Genomic DNA, 16,236 nt, shown 5'->3' with positions numbered 1-16,236 from the left:
CATGAGTAAATGCTAAACAGGCGAATCTGTTACATCAGATAAATCTACAGATTATTACTCTGTGATGTCGACGTGCAAATATGACGAGTCAGGGGAGGAAAAACTACCGAGTCATGATACTGTCAATAAATCCCTTTGTTTCATATATGTGTGTGTGTATCTGTGTGTGTGTGTGTGTGTGAGTGTGTGTGTGTGTGTGTGTGTCCTCAGCAGTGATGTAGAACGCAGGTAACTGTCTCAGTGTGTTGGGTCCACACTGCAAATACTCAAACTCTTACCAAGAATATTTGTCTTATTTCTAGTCAAAATGTCTCATTTCTAGTCAAAACAAAATCTAATTAAACTAAAAAATAAGACTCATCACATTTAAAAAGCAGCTTGTTTTGCACTTTTTACTTCTTTCACGCAGATTTTCACTTGAAATAAGTAGAAAAATCTGATAGTGGATCAAGTTTGGCAGATTTTTCTACTTATTTCAAGTGAAAATTTGTTTGAAACAAGTGAAAATTATCTAAAAACAAGTACATTTTTAGGTGACGAGTCTTATTTTAAGTGGAAAAAGATCTGATAGTGGAGCAAGTTTTTCTTTCTTATTACAAGCACAAAAAAAACTTGCTTTCACTGGCAGATTTTTCTACTTATTTCAATTGAAAATCTGTTTGAAACAAGTGAAAATGATCTAAAAACAAGTTCATTTTTAGGTGATGAGTCTCATTATTTTAAGTGGAAAGAGATTAGTAGTTTTGATGAAAATTGAGACATTTTGACAAGAAATAAGACAAATATTCTTGGATAGATGTTGAGTTTTTACAGTGCAGTGAGTCGATCCGAGCTGAGCCGAGCTGAGCCTCACAGGCTGCCGTAGATCCTCTTGATGGTGTCGCCCTCGTCCTTGGCGATGATTCCCTTCTGGATGTAGGAGTCGACCTGCTGGTCCATGAAGTCCTTCAGCTTGGACAGGTCGTAGTCTGGGGGGGAACGGGGACAGAGCGGAGCAGGGATTACTGTCAAACGCACAGGATTTCTGCTTTTTGTACTAATTTTTTTTACGTACAAGTGCTAAATGCACAGGCTAAAGAATACTAAAGTGGGCCCCTCCCCCTAACTTTTCCTTTTTTTTTTTTCTTAGACTACGTATGTATTATCGTTTTTTATTTAGCCTTCTTTGTTTTGATGCTAATGCAGCATTACACTGCAAAAACTCAAGTATCTTAGCAAGAATATTTGTCTTATTTCTAGTCAAAATGTAATTTCTAGTCAAAACAAATCTCATTCTACTCAAAATAAGACACATCATATTAAAAGCAGCTTGTTTTTTAGACACTTTTTACTTCTTTCAAGCAGATTTTCACTTGGAATAAGTAGAAAAAATCTGATAGTGGAGCAAGTTTTTCTTCCTTATTACAAGCACAAAAAACTTACTTTCACTGGCAGATTTTTCTATTTATTGTGAATTTAAGTGAAAACAACACTACAACAACACTAAAAACAAGTTAATTTTTAGGTGATGAGTCTTATTTTAAGAGGAAAGAGATTAGTTTTGACTAGAAATGAGACATTTGGACAAGAAATAAGACAAATATTCTTGGAAAGATGTTGAGTTTTTACAGTGTACTATGAGTATTAGTCAGGGTCTTACGCAGAATAAATCAGTCATACAAAGATTAGACTACTGGGGTTTTTTATGGGCCCCACTGGGCGCTGGGCCCCTAGAGTTATCACCACCTTTCTCCCCTATACAACGGCCCTGGGTGAGAGACGAGTGAAGGAAGAGAGGATGAGGGAGGGATGAACTGGGAAGAAAAAAGAAGAAGGAAGGAAAAGGGGATGAAATGGATGTGGGGAGGGAAAGAGGAGGGTGAAAGAAAGGGAAGGAGAGAAGTGCTACAGGTTTTTTGATTTGCAACATGCATTTATCTACAGTGAACAATAAACATTTATCTCTACAGCTTCATGTGCTGAGCGTTGTGTTTTCTATTTGTCTATGTCGTGTTTAGTGGCTGCTCAGTAGCGTTTTTAATTCTGATTGACTCGGGGCACGATTTGACAACACACTGCAAAAACTCAACATCTTTCCAAGAATATTTGTCTTATTTCTTGTCAAAATGTCTCATTTCTAGTCAAAACTAATCTCTTTCCACTTAAAATAAGACTCATCACCTAAAAATGAACTTGTTTTTAGATCATTTTCACTTGTTTCAAACTAATTTTCACTTGAAATAAGTAGAAAAATCTGCCAGTGAAAGCAGGTTTTTTTGTGCTTGTAATAAGAAAGAAAAACTTGATCCACTTTAAAGTGGAAAATTTGCTTGAAAAAAGTAAAAAGTGTCTGAAAACAAGCTACTTTTTAAATGTGATGAGTCTTATTGTAAGTAGAATGAGATTTATTTTGACTAGAAACGACATTTTGACTAGAAATAGGACAAATATTCTTGGTAAGATATTGAATTTTTGCAGTGCATAGTTCAGTTTTGGGCACCAGATTGAACTGTTTTGAGGTGAAAGTTTTGAGGTTTTGCTAGAAGAGTCTGAGGGTTTGTGAACGTAGCTTGAAAACTGGAGGTTTGTGTTCACAGTTTAGAGAAAAGGAGAGAAGCTTTCGAGAAATAATGTGTCTTAGCAATCGAGAAAAACTGTAACGAGACGAGACGAGACGAGATCAGACACCAGACATCCTCATCTTCATCCTCATCATCCTCGCTCCTCGCTGCCCAATCAGGCGGAGAGAATCTGGAGCAAGTGGCTCGTCATCACTCAGGATTAAGGTTAAGGAGTTTGTCTGGGATTACGAACTCAGGAAGTAAAGACATAAACACAGAATAAAGAAACAGTGAAGAGGCGATGGTGGTTGTTCAGGATGGTTAAAGGGATAGTTCAATATTTAGGCAAATTGGCCCATTGCCATAATCCCTATAGTCATAGCAGTAGGTTCGTTATAACTTTAATTGTCGGTGCAAGCTGTTTTTAGAACGGTGGAGCAGAGCCGTGAGCTGCTCAGAGCTACGCTACGGAGGCTCATTATGGGATTTCTTGGTTTCCCTCATCAAACTCATCAAATACACAATCCAACAACTCCACAACGCTCTGGTGGACAAGTTGTGAGCTGCACATTCACCACGCTATGAGATAATAACACAACGTTACCACACAGAGTTGTTTTAGAGGGAAATACAGAGACTGTTGATGAAAAACTGTCCCTGAAGGCAACACGCATCAGTGGTTTTACATGAATTTGCCTAGTTACAACAAGTCTACAAATTGATTTCAATGGTTCTCAAAGTGAGGACCGCGGACCTCCAGGGTTCAAGGGGGTCTCCGACTTTTTCCTGAAATTTTACCACTTTTTTTTTATTTGATTGGTGTCTTTACTTTTTTTTTTTTTTTTAGAAATTCTACCAGTTTCTTCTAGAATTTTTTTAAACCTTTTTGAAAATGTTACTACTTTTTTTTTAGAAATTTTTGAGAAAATATTTTACCTTTTTTTTTTTAGAATTCTTACCACTTTTTTCTAGATTTTTTTTTTTTTTTAATTTTCATCATTTTTCTTCTAAAAAAAGTCTTTCTTCCAGAAATGTATCAACAATATTTCCACAAATTCTAGTTACTAGTCATTGATTTAACCAGAACTAGGACTCTGGAGCTGGAGACAAGGGACATGGAGCTGAGTTAAGGTGGAAATACTACAGAGTTAAGGTGGAAATACTAAAGAGTTAAAGGGATAGTATCATTTTTTTTAAAGTGAGGTTGTATGATCTCCAAATAGCCCCTAAGTACTTTAATTGCAGTAGAAGACTCTCTGCACTCCTCCCGTTAGCAACGCCAGCCCATAATAGCCCTGCCCAGAGATTTACAACATACAGTGTTGTGAACAGACCCAAAGAAACGGCCTATTTTCACGGCCTAAAAGAGGTTTTACCTGAAAAAAAAAAAACACAGTTCCATTGTTCGCTATAATATAATTTTTTCCAGCCCTTCAAAGTGCAGGAAAAACACAGTTTTTATTTGGACCGAACCAACTGCTGATCGGCGGGCGCTAACCCTGGGCGGAGGGATACGTGAGGTGGTTAGGTCCAAATAAAAACTGTGTTTTTCCTGCACTTTGAAGGGCTGGAAAAAATTATATTATAGTGAACAATGGAACTGTGTGTTTTTTTTCAGGTAAAACCTCTTTTAGGCCGTGAAAATAGGCCGTTTCTTTGGGTCTGTTCACAACACTGTATGTTGTAAATCTCTGGGCAGGGCTATTATGGGCTGGCGTTGCTAACGGGAGGAGTGCAGAGAGTCTTCTACTGCAATTAAAGTACTTAGGGGCTATTTGTAGATCATACAACCACACTTTAAAAAAAATGCTACTATCCCTTTAAGGTGGAAATCCTACAGAGTTCCTCCTTAAAACCAGGATGTGTCCTCTGTCCTCGTCCTGCTCCAGTCAGACAGGATGTGTCTATATTTAGAGATGAAGCTCTCCAACAGCTGACGGAGGAACGACCTCGTCACCGTGACAACAGCTTTTATCGCTTTGTTTCATAATAAAGTTTCTGTGAAGGATTAAAACACTTCAGTCTGATCAGAGGACGAGTGTCTCTCTGGTTGTCGTTGTTGTTGCCGTGAGGAACCACGACGACCACGAGCCAAAACCAGGATGTGGCCGCTACGTCCATCTGCTGCTCTGGCTCATCTGAGCAGTGTGTAGGTGTAAACACACACACACACACACACACACACACACACACACACACACACACACACACACACACACACACATTAATGTATGTGCAGATTTAAACAAACACACTGAGTGCACTGATTCGTCCTAATGGAGTAAACACAATAAACCTGCTCCGTTACTATGACGCTGTGTTGTAGATGAAAAGGCTTTTGTTCTGCAGCAGCTGTTGTTGAGGAGGAGGAGGAGGAGGAGGAGGAGGAGGAGGAGGAGGAGGAGGAGGAGGAGGAGGATGAAGGATTATATAGGAGAGGTTCAGAACCATCTTTCCTCCGATCTGTTGAACTTTCTCATAGATATACGTATATAGGCCTACTGACTAGATGCCGCGTTCCCAGGCAGCTCTATTGAGTGGAATACGTCAACGTGGCGGCCATCTTGGTCAGGGGGAAGCCGTGTCTACTTCCTGCTTTAGAGGTCTATCAACCATTAAAATCACCATAACTCACCGAATATTTGTGTACTAACGAGTTTAAATAAAGGTAACTAAACTTTAACTTCCAAGCCGTTTGGTTTATTATAAATGTCAGACATATTTATGATACAACAACAACAAAAAAATGTTCTTTGGGGGGAAAAATTTCTATAGGCCTATATATATTTTTTTTATAAACAGTTTAAGTGTAATAGAGATTAGTTTTGACGAGAAATAAGAGAAATATTCTTGGTTTTTGCAGTGCATTCACTAGTCAAAGAAAAAAGTTTAATTTATTAATTTAATTTAATGTATTTATTTATTTAAAAAGGACAATGTACATTAATAACATCAGCTCTTTTCTCTTTTTAAGGAAAAGAGAAAGGAAAAAGCCCAATGTAAATGTACCGGAGTTAGCAAATAGCTAATATTAATTATTTTTTTTATGTATTAAAACATAAGATGATCAATCAAGAAAGTTTTCTTTCTCTTTTGAAGAGGTACTAATGATAAGTAATTGTACTTGAACTTAACCACTTTTCAATCTAGGTCTGCAGGGAGCGCTCCAAGCGTTAACCAGTGACACCACTGCCATTCATTTCTGTGACAGTGGTGTCACTTGGTAGAAAAGTTTGGAGCACTCTCTGTAGTTTTTAACAACCAAACTGTTGGGTTAAAAAAAACAAAAAACAATTTTAACCCAACTGCTGATTTGAAGAAGGACAAACCCCTTTTTTGGCTTATTTTAACCCAATGGGTTAAAGCAGTACTAAAGAACTTTCAGTTTTGGTTGAGTTTGGCGGCGCCTGTGGACCAAAGCGGTAGTGTTTTGCCTGAAGGAAGACTCCATTTCCCATGAGCACTAGCGTGAAGCCCTGTAAATATCCTGCATTAAAATTAACAGAAGACATCAAAACTAAGTTTCTGTTTCCAGTGGATCATTTCAAAGTGAAAACACAAACATAATCCATTGCTAAAGTGCCGTTTTGCCTGTTCCCTCCTTGTTGTGACTCGCGAAAGTGAAAGTGAAAGTAAAGTGAGAGCCGGGTTCCTACCATGCTCCTCAAAGCTGCTTAGTGCCAGAGAAAGAGATACAGACCATAATGATACAGACCCCCTCAGACCATGACAGAGGTGTCATTCAACTTGTTGTAAGTCGATGTATCATCACAAAAGTTATGAAAATATTTTATGAAGGTTGAAAAGTTACTTAGTGCTGGTTTAAGAGAAAAAGAAAAAAAAGAATAAGTTAAAATTAACCCAAAAAAGGGGTTTGTCCTTATTTGAACCAGTAGTTGGGTTATTTTTTAACCCAACTGTTTTTAGTGTGTAGAAAACCTCCTCCTCCTCCTCCTCTTCCTCCTCCTCCTCCTCCGACATGAAGGCACTCGAGAGCAGAGTATTTTATTTTCAAGCGTCTTTTTGTTTTGTTCCGCCCCCGATTTGCAATTAAGATGAGCGTGGGATTCGCTTCGCTTCGCTTCGCTTCGCTTCCCTCCTCCTCCTCGTCTCATGAATATGGATCGTCCTCCTTGATGAGTCCCGTCCTAATTACCCATGATGCAGCTGGCCGCCTCGTTCAGGCTCCATAATAAAGAGAGGCCTATCTATTATGGTTTATTCCCCACCTCAGATCACCTACAGTAGCATTTCAGAATAAAAGCCCTATAGCCTACAATCTTATATATTTAAACAGTGTTTTTAAATTAATATTATTTAGGAAATTATCTCTGTCACCTAAAAATTAACTTGTTTTTAGATAATTTTCACTTGTTTCAAACAAATTTTCTCTTGTGTTTGTAATGAGGAAGAAAAACTTGCTCCACTATCATTTTTTTCTACTTATTTCAAGTGAAAATCTGCTTGAAAGAAGTAAAAAGTGTCTAAAAACAAGCTGCTTTTTAATGTGATGAGTCTTATTTTTAGTATAATTAGATTAGTTTTGACTAGAAATAAGACAAATATTCTTGGTAAGGTTTTGAGTTTTTGCAGCGTACTATCACAACACGAAAAAGACAAGTCAACAAAAACTTACATTGAATCTGCACAATCGGACTATCATCTACATCAAAAAGGGTAAAACAAATGAAGATGACAACAAGAAACCCTACACTGTAAAAACTCAAAATCTTTCCAAGAATATTTGTCTTATTTCTTGTCAAAATGTCTCAATTTTAGTCAAAACTAATCTCTTTCCACTTAAAATAAGACTCCTAAAAAGTCACTATCAGATTTTTCTACTTATTTCAAGTGAAAATCTGCTTGAAAGAAGTAAAAAGTGTCTAAAAACAAGCTGCTTTTAATGTGATGAGTCTTATTGTAAGTAGAATGAGATTTTTTTTTTAACTAGAAATAAGACAAATATTCTTGGTAAGATATGTGAGTTTTTGCAGTGTAGTATCTGCTTGTGTTTGTGTCTGTACTGTAAATGTCAGAGCTCAGAGCTCTGAGCCGCTGAAGCAGCTGAAACCTGCTGAGTCGCTCAGACCGACGCCGACGCAGCTTCATTAAGACGAAGAATGAAATGTTAATGAGTTCAGACCACTGGTGTCATCACAGAGGGAGACAGGAAAACAACTACGTCCACTGGAGAGGAGGAGGGGGGGGGGGAGAGAGAGAGGAGGAGGGGGGAGGAGGAGGAGGAGGAGGAGGAGGAGGAGGAGGAGGGAGGAGGGAGGAGGAGGAGGGAGAAAGAGGAGGAGGAGGAGGAGAGGAGGAGGAGGAGGAGGAGAGGAGGAGGAAGAAAGAGGAGGGAGGAGGTGGGAGAAAGAGGGGGGAGGAGGAGGAGGAGAGGAGGAGGAAGGAGGGGGAGGAAGAGGAGGAGGTGGAGGAGGAGGGAGAAAGAGGAGAGAGAAAGAGGGAGAAAGAGGAGAGAGAAAGAGGAGGAGGAGGAGGAGAGCAGGAGGAAGAAAGAGGAGGGAGGAGGAGGGAGAAAGAAAAGGAGGAGGAGGAGGAGAGGAGAAAGAGGAGGAGGAGGAAGAGGAGGGAGAATGAGGAGGGAAAAGGAGGAGGAGGAGGAGGAGGAGGAGTATAGGAGGTGCTCCCAGCAGCAGGTCATGTGAATGTAGGACAGCAGCTCATTAACATGCTGCTGCTGTGGAGAGAGAGGAGGCTGCAGACAGATAATGGTGTCAACACACACACACACACACTCACCCACACACACACACACACACACACACACACACACACACACACACACACACACACACACACACACACACACACACACACACACACACACACACACACACACACACTCACACACACACACCGTCTAGTTGAGGCCTCATCACCAACTTTCCCACAACAGGACAAAATGATTCTCATCAGGAAGTTCCATAGATATAAATACTGACTAGATGCGGCCATCTTGGTCCGGGGGTTCTGACCATAGACAATAATATATGTCTGACAAGCAGTCAGACCCGGTCAGACCCTGTAGAACACATTTCAGTGTATTTATCCATGTGGGTGTGTGTCTGAGTATCTAAGTGTATGTTTAATATAAACCTATTAACTCATTGAGTGCCGCGCTCCTTTCCAAAGTTTTAGTCAAGTGTACCGGCAAATTAGACCATATTTGACTTTTTATTTTAGAGCCATAGTGTATTCTATATTATTGCCACCAACACATACTGTAGCTCATTTGAAAGGTTTAACTTTATCCTTCAAATGGCCACAAACCGTTTGTTTCTACGTGCCTCCGTTCCTGAGAAAAGTCAAGCTAAACATGGCTGGGTTTCACCAAAATCCCTCCTTTTTTTCTAGAAAAGGAGATAGAGCGTCTTTTATGAAAGGTGCGCTGTTTGTGTCTGTCGCTCTTCTGACACTCGCATTTCTGGATCAAAGGGCTCGTATAAGATAAATATACACAACAATTGTTGTTCTATTCACAAAACCACCATCGGGGGCGGGGGGGGCGCCACTAAACAGCAATAACACAGACGCACCGTGCCGTGTCACAGCCTCTCGCCGCGGCTCGCGAACACCGGTCCCGCCGGTGTTCGCGGTCCGTCTGTGGTACGGGTCGGTGGTGCCGGTCTGCTTTGACCCAGAGACCATCAGATTTTACCGCGGGAGGACTTTGGGGAGGACACGGTGTTGCTCCAGATGAAGACCGGGCGGGACTGTGGGCTGAGAGCTTCCTGGTTCAGCTCCCAGCTGCTGCAGCCTCGCGGGTGAGAGCAGAGCAGCAGCGGAGCAGCTGCGGCGCAGCTGCGCTGCATCTGCATGCAGAACTCCGTTTGCAGAAGCTGAGTTATGATAAAAACTTCCAGATCATGAGCTGTCATGTGACTTTGATCATCATCTATTTCAGTTCTCCTCGTCGTAGAGTCCCCAAATTTACATATAATGTGTATTAAAGTGTCTATTTTCATAATTTAAAAAAAAAGCAAAAAACGAAAAATTTCGTTTTTGGCACTCAACGCATGGGAACGAAAAACGAGAAATTACGTGGTTGGCACTCAATGAGTTAAAAGTAAACTCTTGTAAAAAAAAAAAAAAAAAATCCAATTACTTGAACAACCCAGGAATTGGGTTAAATTCATAGCCTATAACCCTGAAAATGGGTTACACTCTGGAAAAATAACCCAAAAACTTAACCCAACACCAATAACTCAGAAATTGGGTTACAGAGATAACCCAACATTTTTTAGTGTGTATAAACTCACTCAGACACTAGAGAGAGGTCAGTGTCTGTGTGTGTGTGTGTGTGTGTGTGTGTGTGTGTGTGTGTGTGTGTGTGTTCTCACCATCTTTGCCCTCCTCTTTGTTGTGTTTCTTCAGCCACTCGATGTTCTTCCGGATCGCCTCCAGATACGTCTCAGACTTCCCGGGTCGACCTGACGGGAAGAAGAAAGAAAGAAAGAGAAGAAACAAGAAGAAACATGACTAAGGAGTTCCTCTCCTCTTCTACACTGTAAAAACTCACAATCTTTCCAAGAATATTTGTCTTATTTCTTGTCAAAATGTCTCAATTTCTAGTCAAAACTAATCTCTTTCCACTTAAAATAAGACTCATCACCTAAAAAATTAACTTGATTTTAGATAATTTTCTTTTTTTTGTGCTTGTAATAAGAAAGAAAAACTTGCTCCACTATCAGATTTTTCTACTTATTTCAAGTGAAAATATGCTTCAAAGAAGTAAAAAGTGTCTTGAGTCTTATTTTTAGTATAATTAGATTAGTTTTGACTAGAAATAAGACAAATATTCTTGGTAAGATTTTGAGTTTTTGCAGTGTACAATCACAACACGAAAAAGACAAGTCATCAAAACATTAAATCTGAACAATCAGATTATCATCTACACCAAAGACCGTATGTAGGCTAACATACTCCAATGTACAGTGGTTATAACATAAAATAAAATAAAAGGGTAAAACAAATGAAGATGACAACAAGAAGCCCTACACTGTAAAAACTCTACATCTTTCCAAGAATATTTGTCTTATTTCTTGTCAAAATGTCTCATTTCTAGTCAAAACTAATCTCTTTCCACTTAAAATAAGACTCGTCACCTAAAAATTAACTTGTTTTTAGATAATTTTCACTTGTTTCAAACAAATTTTCAATTGAAATAAGTAGAAAAATGCCAAGTTTTTTGTGCTTGTAATAAGAAAGAAAAACTTGCTCCACTATCAGATTTTTCTACTTATTTCAAGTGAAAATCTGCTTGAAAGAAGTAAAAAGTGTCTAAAAACAAGCTGCTTTTTATGTGATGAGTCTTATTTTTAGTATAATTAGATTTGTTTTGACTAGAAATAAGACAAATATTCTTGGTAAGATTTTGAGTTTTTGCAGTGGAGCCAGTTGTTATTATATTATATATTATTATTAAACAGCAGTCAAGATTACAACGGTGCGTAACCACAGATTAAATGTGGATTAAACCATACGTGACATTCTTTCAAATAGAAAATAATAAAATATGATATTATTACGCAACTGCAGTCGACATTAGTCAGGATTTACTTCATTTCCTGCTGAAAGCTGCAGTTCTGCTGCTTTATGGTTCATTTTGCCTTTCGAGCCTCTGTGTGCGTGTGTGCGTGCGTGCGTGCGTGCGCGTGTGTGTGTGTGTGGATTAGACTGATGAGCAGAGAACAGCCAGCTCTCCTGTTTCCTCTGTTCTGGCCTAGTTCAGGGACAAACAGGACTGAGCTCTGATTGGCTGTGACTGACTAGGAGGAGGAGGAGGAGGAGGAAGAGGAAGAAGAAGATGTTTGGCTTCATTCAACTGATTTATGTGGAAAAATCTGAATTTATTTGAAACAAATCACAAACATAAAAAAACAAAATTTAAATTTAACCATTTTGCAAAAACAACAACAACAACAAAAAACAAAATCAATATTAACATGTAACAAAAGTCGTCTGTGTTTTTATCACTTTGATGGGGCAACTGGTAAAAACTTAGTCAAACTGCTCTGAGGCCAGATCAATACAGAGCACCGTGCGCAGCGGATTTGGTAATTTGGTAGACCGCGGTGCGCCGAGATGGGTGTGGCAGCTACTAAAAATAAAACTTATCACATAAAAAGCAGCATGTTTTTAGATAATTTTCACTTGTTTCAAAATAATTTTCACTTGAAATAAGTAGAAAAATCTGATAGTGGAGCAAGTTTTTCTTCCTTAAGTACAAAAACTTGCTTTCACTGGCAGATTTTTCTACTAAAATTCTCAAAAATTAGTTTGAAACAAGTGAAAATTATCTAAAAACAAGTTCATTTTTAGGTGACAAGTCTTATTTTAAGTGGAAAGAGATTAGTTTAGACTAAAATTGAGACATTTTGACAAGAAATAAGACAAATATTCTTGGACAGATTTTGAGTTTTTACAGTGTAGGGTTTCTTGTTGAGAGATGGGTGTGGCAGCGCAGCAGGGGGACAAAAAGCCGCGCCGAGGGTGCGCTGAAAGCTCGCCAGCTCCAACCTGCTCTACTCTCGGTGCAAGGCGAAGCGCAGCCGGCGCAGTGGCTGACTGGCGCGCAGTGCACACACGTCACCAAGACCTCACAGGCAGGTTTCCACTGTTCCAGGCACATTAAATGCAATTAATAATCACAAAAACCACTATTTACTGTAACTATCTGAATCAGCACATACACGTATATCTATATCGATTGTCTCGTCACACTGATGACAGATCAAAGGCTGTCGGCACGCGTAATGGAAACTCAACCTAATTTAATTAACACAGATGAAACCAGGAGGGACTGGGACTGAAAAGCAGCCGTGGATGTCCCAGGAGCAGGACAGTGAGGGTGGAGGACTGCATGTCGCTGCCGTGTTGACACTACACACTGTGCAATTGTGATGATCTGCTTTATTTATTTACTCATTAATTTATTTGCGGGCGAGCGACCGCATTGTAACGCGACAGTGACAAGAAACTAAAAACAAACAAAGCCAGCCAACCACAATCTGGACTAGATCAGAAGCGGATCAGGACTGACTGGTCTCGGTGGACGGCTGCTCCTTGGTTGAGTCTTTCAGGTTCTCGTACTCCTTCTGCATCTTGGCGGCCTCGGCCTTGGTGTTGTCGTCCTCGTCCAGGTTTTTACCTTCAGCAGGAAAACACACAACAAGAGTCTTAAAATATATATGTATAATGTTTTAAATGTTCAAAATAAATGACGTCAAAAAGAAATCTAAAATGTTTAAAGGGATACACCAACATTTTTTTTTTCGTGTCTTGCCTCACTCCTGAGTCTATGACCAGCAGATAGACACCATCCTTTCGACTGTGCGTGCAGCAGAGCTGGCGCACCGCTAATTAGCGACTTTAGGTGGAGGCAGGCTAACACTACCCATACACTTCCAGTGTTTGAGCTAAGCTAATTAGCGACTTTAGGTGGAGGCAGGCTAACACTACCTATACACTTCCAGTGTTTGAGCTAAGCTAATTAGCGACTTTAGGTGGAGGCAGGCTAACACTACCTATACACTTCCAGTGTTTGAGCTAAGCTAATTAGCGACTTTAGGTGGAGGCAGGCTAACACTACCCATACACTTCCAGTGTTTGAGCTAAGCTAATTACGGGCGATACGGCTCTATCACCATGGTTACTGCACGCACAGTCGAAAGGATGGTGTCTATCTGCTGGTCATGGACTCGGGAGTGAGGCAAGACACGGAAAAAAAAAACGTTGGCGTATCCCTTTAACTCATTGAGTGCCAACCACGTAATTTCTCGTTTTTCGTTCCCATGCGTTGAGTGCCAAAAACGAAATTTTTCGTTTTTTGCTTTTTTTTTAAATTATGAAAATAGACACTTTAATACACATTATATGTAAATTTGGGGACTCTACGACGAGCAGAACTGAAATAGATGACGATCAAAGTCACATGACAGCTCATGATCTGGAAGTTTTTATCATAACTCAGCTTCTGCAAACGGAGTTCTGCATGTGGATGCAGCGCAGCTGCGCCGCAGCTGCTCCGCTCTCACCCGCGAGGCTGCAGCAGCTGGGAGCTGAACCAGGAAGCTCTCAGCCCACAGTCCCGCCCGGTCTTCATCTGGAGCAACACCGTGTCCTCCCCAAAGTCCTCCCGCGGTAAAATCTGATGGTCTCTGGGTCAAAGCAGACCGGCACCGCCGACCCGTACCACAGACGGACCGCGAACACCGGCGGGACCGGTGTTCGCGAGCCGCTGTGGCCGGCAGAGCCTCACGTTCCGCGGCGAGAGGCTGTGACACGGCACGGTGCGTCTGTGTTATTGTTGTTTAGTGGCGCCCCCCCCGCCCCCGATGGTGGATTTGTGAATAGAACAACAATTGTTGTGTATATTTATCTTATACGAGCCCTTTGATCCAGAAATGCGAGTGTGAGAAGAGCGACAGGCACAAACAGCGCACCTTTCATAAAAGACGCTCTATCTCCTTTTCTAGAAAAAAAGGAGGGATTTTGGTGAAACCCAGCCATGTTTAGCTTGACTTTTCTCAGGAACGGAGGCACGTAGAAACAAACGGTTTGTGGCCATTTGAAGGATAAAGTTAAACCTTTCAAATGAGCTACAGTATGTGTTGGTGGCAATAATATAGAATACACTATGGCTCTAAAATAAAAAGTCAAATATGGTCTAATTTGCCGGTACACTTGACTAAAACTTTGGAAAGGAGCGCGGCACTCAATGAGTTAAATACTCTTTTCATTGTTTTTGTTTTGTTTTTCCCAGTATTGAAATAACAAAGTGCTCCATATTAAGGATTTAAACCACTGATATAGACATATTAGTCTCATTTAGTAAAATAAATAATAATTAAATGCCATATTTATATTTAAATGCTGAACTACATCAGCTGATGACATCATCGGACCAATCAAGATCAGTCATGTTCATTTTTTATTTGCCGACTTTCTACAGTAGTTTGACGATGACTGTGTGTTCTGGTTTCATCTGAACACAAATGACAATTAACAGACTGTTCTTCTTCTTCTATTAAACTCTCACCGGTGAGCGCGGTGAAGTCGGCGGCGGTGAGCGACTTGCCCAGCTTGTTCCTGGTCTGCATGGCGATCATGGCATCCAGGTTCTCTGCAGGAGAGAGAGAGAAAACAGACGTTCAGACGATGAATTAAATGAAATAAAATGAAGTGAAGTGAAGTGAAGAAGCCTCTTGTCCCTGTGACTCAGCAGGCTGATTAGCATCACAACAGACGCTCGCTAATTAATGAAGAGTGGGTTCAAGAGGGAGACAGAGAGAAACAAAGACAGGGTTTTTTCCCCTCTCTGTAATATATTAAAGGGATAGTTCAACATTTTGGCAAATTGGCCCATTGCCATAATCCCTATAGTCATAGCAGTAGGTTCGTTACCTTTAATTGTCGGTGCAAGCTGTTTTTAGAACGGCGGAGCAGAGCCGTGAGCTGCTCAGAGCTACGCTACGGAGGCTCATTATGGGATTTCTTGGTTTCCCTCATCATCAAACTCATCAAATACACAATCCAACAACTCCACAACGCTCTGGTGGACAAGTTGTGAGCTGCACATTCACCACGCTATGAGATAATAACACAACGTTACCACACAGAGTTGTTTTAGAGGGAAATTCATGTAAAACCACTGATGTACGTTGCCTTCAGGGACAGTTTTTCATCAACAGTCTCTGTATTTACCTCTAAAACAACTCTGTGTGGTAACGTTCTGTTATTATATGATTTATGATTTAACTTAACATGACAGCCTGAGATCCAGGGAGATGAACTTATAACAATGATATTAAAATGTGTGTTAGCACAACGGGGGGGTGTGTGTGTGTTATGATGTTATTACAAAGGGATTATTATAAACTGTTACAGACACAAACAGGTCACACGGCTCAGAGGGAGTTTGCTGCTGTCTGGATTAACAAAGGGTTAAAAACCAACAGATGTTGACGAGACACAAACAGCAGCTGGAGTTAAACCTATGACTCATCAGCTGCTAATTAGTTTTTTCACATTTTACATTATAAATACAACTAAATTATCATTAATTATCTATAAGTGCCTCAGAGTGAGAGTGTTGCTGTCTGATAAATACATGAATAAACATTTAAATCTGTTCTCACATGGTTTTTACAGCCTGAACCACAGGATCTCAACTGGTTCTGGCTCATAAACAGCTGCTCAATAAATAAATCAATAATATCTGACCTGAATGTTGGACTTTTATTTTGAAAAAAAATATTTATTATTTAACTAAGTTAGTAATTTCTTCTCTTCTATCTTTTATTTTCTATCGAAGTGTTTTATTCTATTGTCTTCTATTTTGACAGACATGCGTTGGTCAGACACGTGCAGCGGTCTACTGCGGTAGCCATGGTAACCGTCATTTGATGTTGATGTTTCTAGGTGTGAAAACATCTCGTGTTGTGGTGGGTCTTTTCTGTTTTTTTATATTTATTATAGTCACTTTGGTTCCTGTAGTTGTCACATGTTCCTCCTCAGTTTATTATTAATTAGGGCCACGGGGCAATCGCACCGAGCACTGGTCTTCAATGCAAAATAGGACTTCAATGTAAAGTTTTGCATTGAAGTCAATGGGACGGGCGAAAAAAAAGAGTGAAAAAGGACAATCATTGGAGTTTTTCAAACGTCTCCTGCTCAG

General features: G+C 40.1%; 1 protein-coding gene across 1 annotated transcript in view; it reads right to left on the bottom strand.

The window, feature by feature from the left end:
• Nucleotides 1-829: 829 nt before the first annotated feature.
• The window catches only part of scg3 (secretogranin III), a 37,487-nt gene continuing 22,080 nt past the window's right edge, over nucleotides 830-16,236 (bottom strand). Inside the window, exons 9-12 of the mRNA XM_085772908.1 lie at nucleotides 14,599-14,682; nucleotides 12,601-12,708; nucleotides 9,899-9,988; nucleotides 830-968 (exon numbers count right to left, since the gene is read on the bottom strand). Coding sequence (XP_085629034.1) covers nucleotides 850-968; nucleotides 9,899-9,988; nucleotides 12,601-12,708; nucleotides 14,599-14,682 — 401 coding nt within the window. The 3' untranslated portion in view covers nucleotides 830-849. The remainder of the gene's footprint in view (nucleotides 969-9,898; nucleotides 9,989-12,600; nucleotides 12,709-14,598; nucleotides 14,683-16,236) is intronic.

The sequence above is a fragment of the Trachurus japonicus genome, chromosome 3 (genome assembly GCF_045865225.1).
Source record: "Trachurus japonicus isolate A0001 chromosome 3, Traja_1.0".
NCBI lineage: Eukaryota > Metazoa > Chordata > Actinopteri > Carangiformes > Carangidae > Trachurus > Trachurus japonicus.
This window is presented reverse-complemented; position numbering and strand designations above follow the sequence as displayed.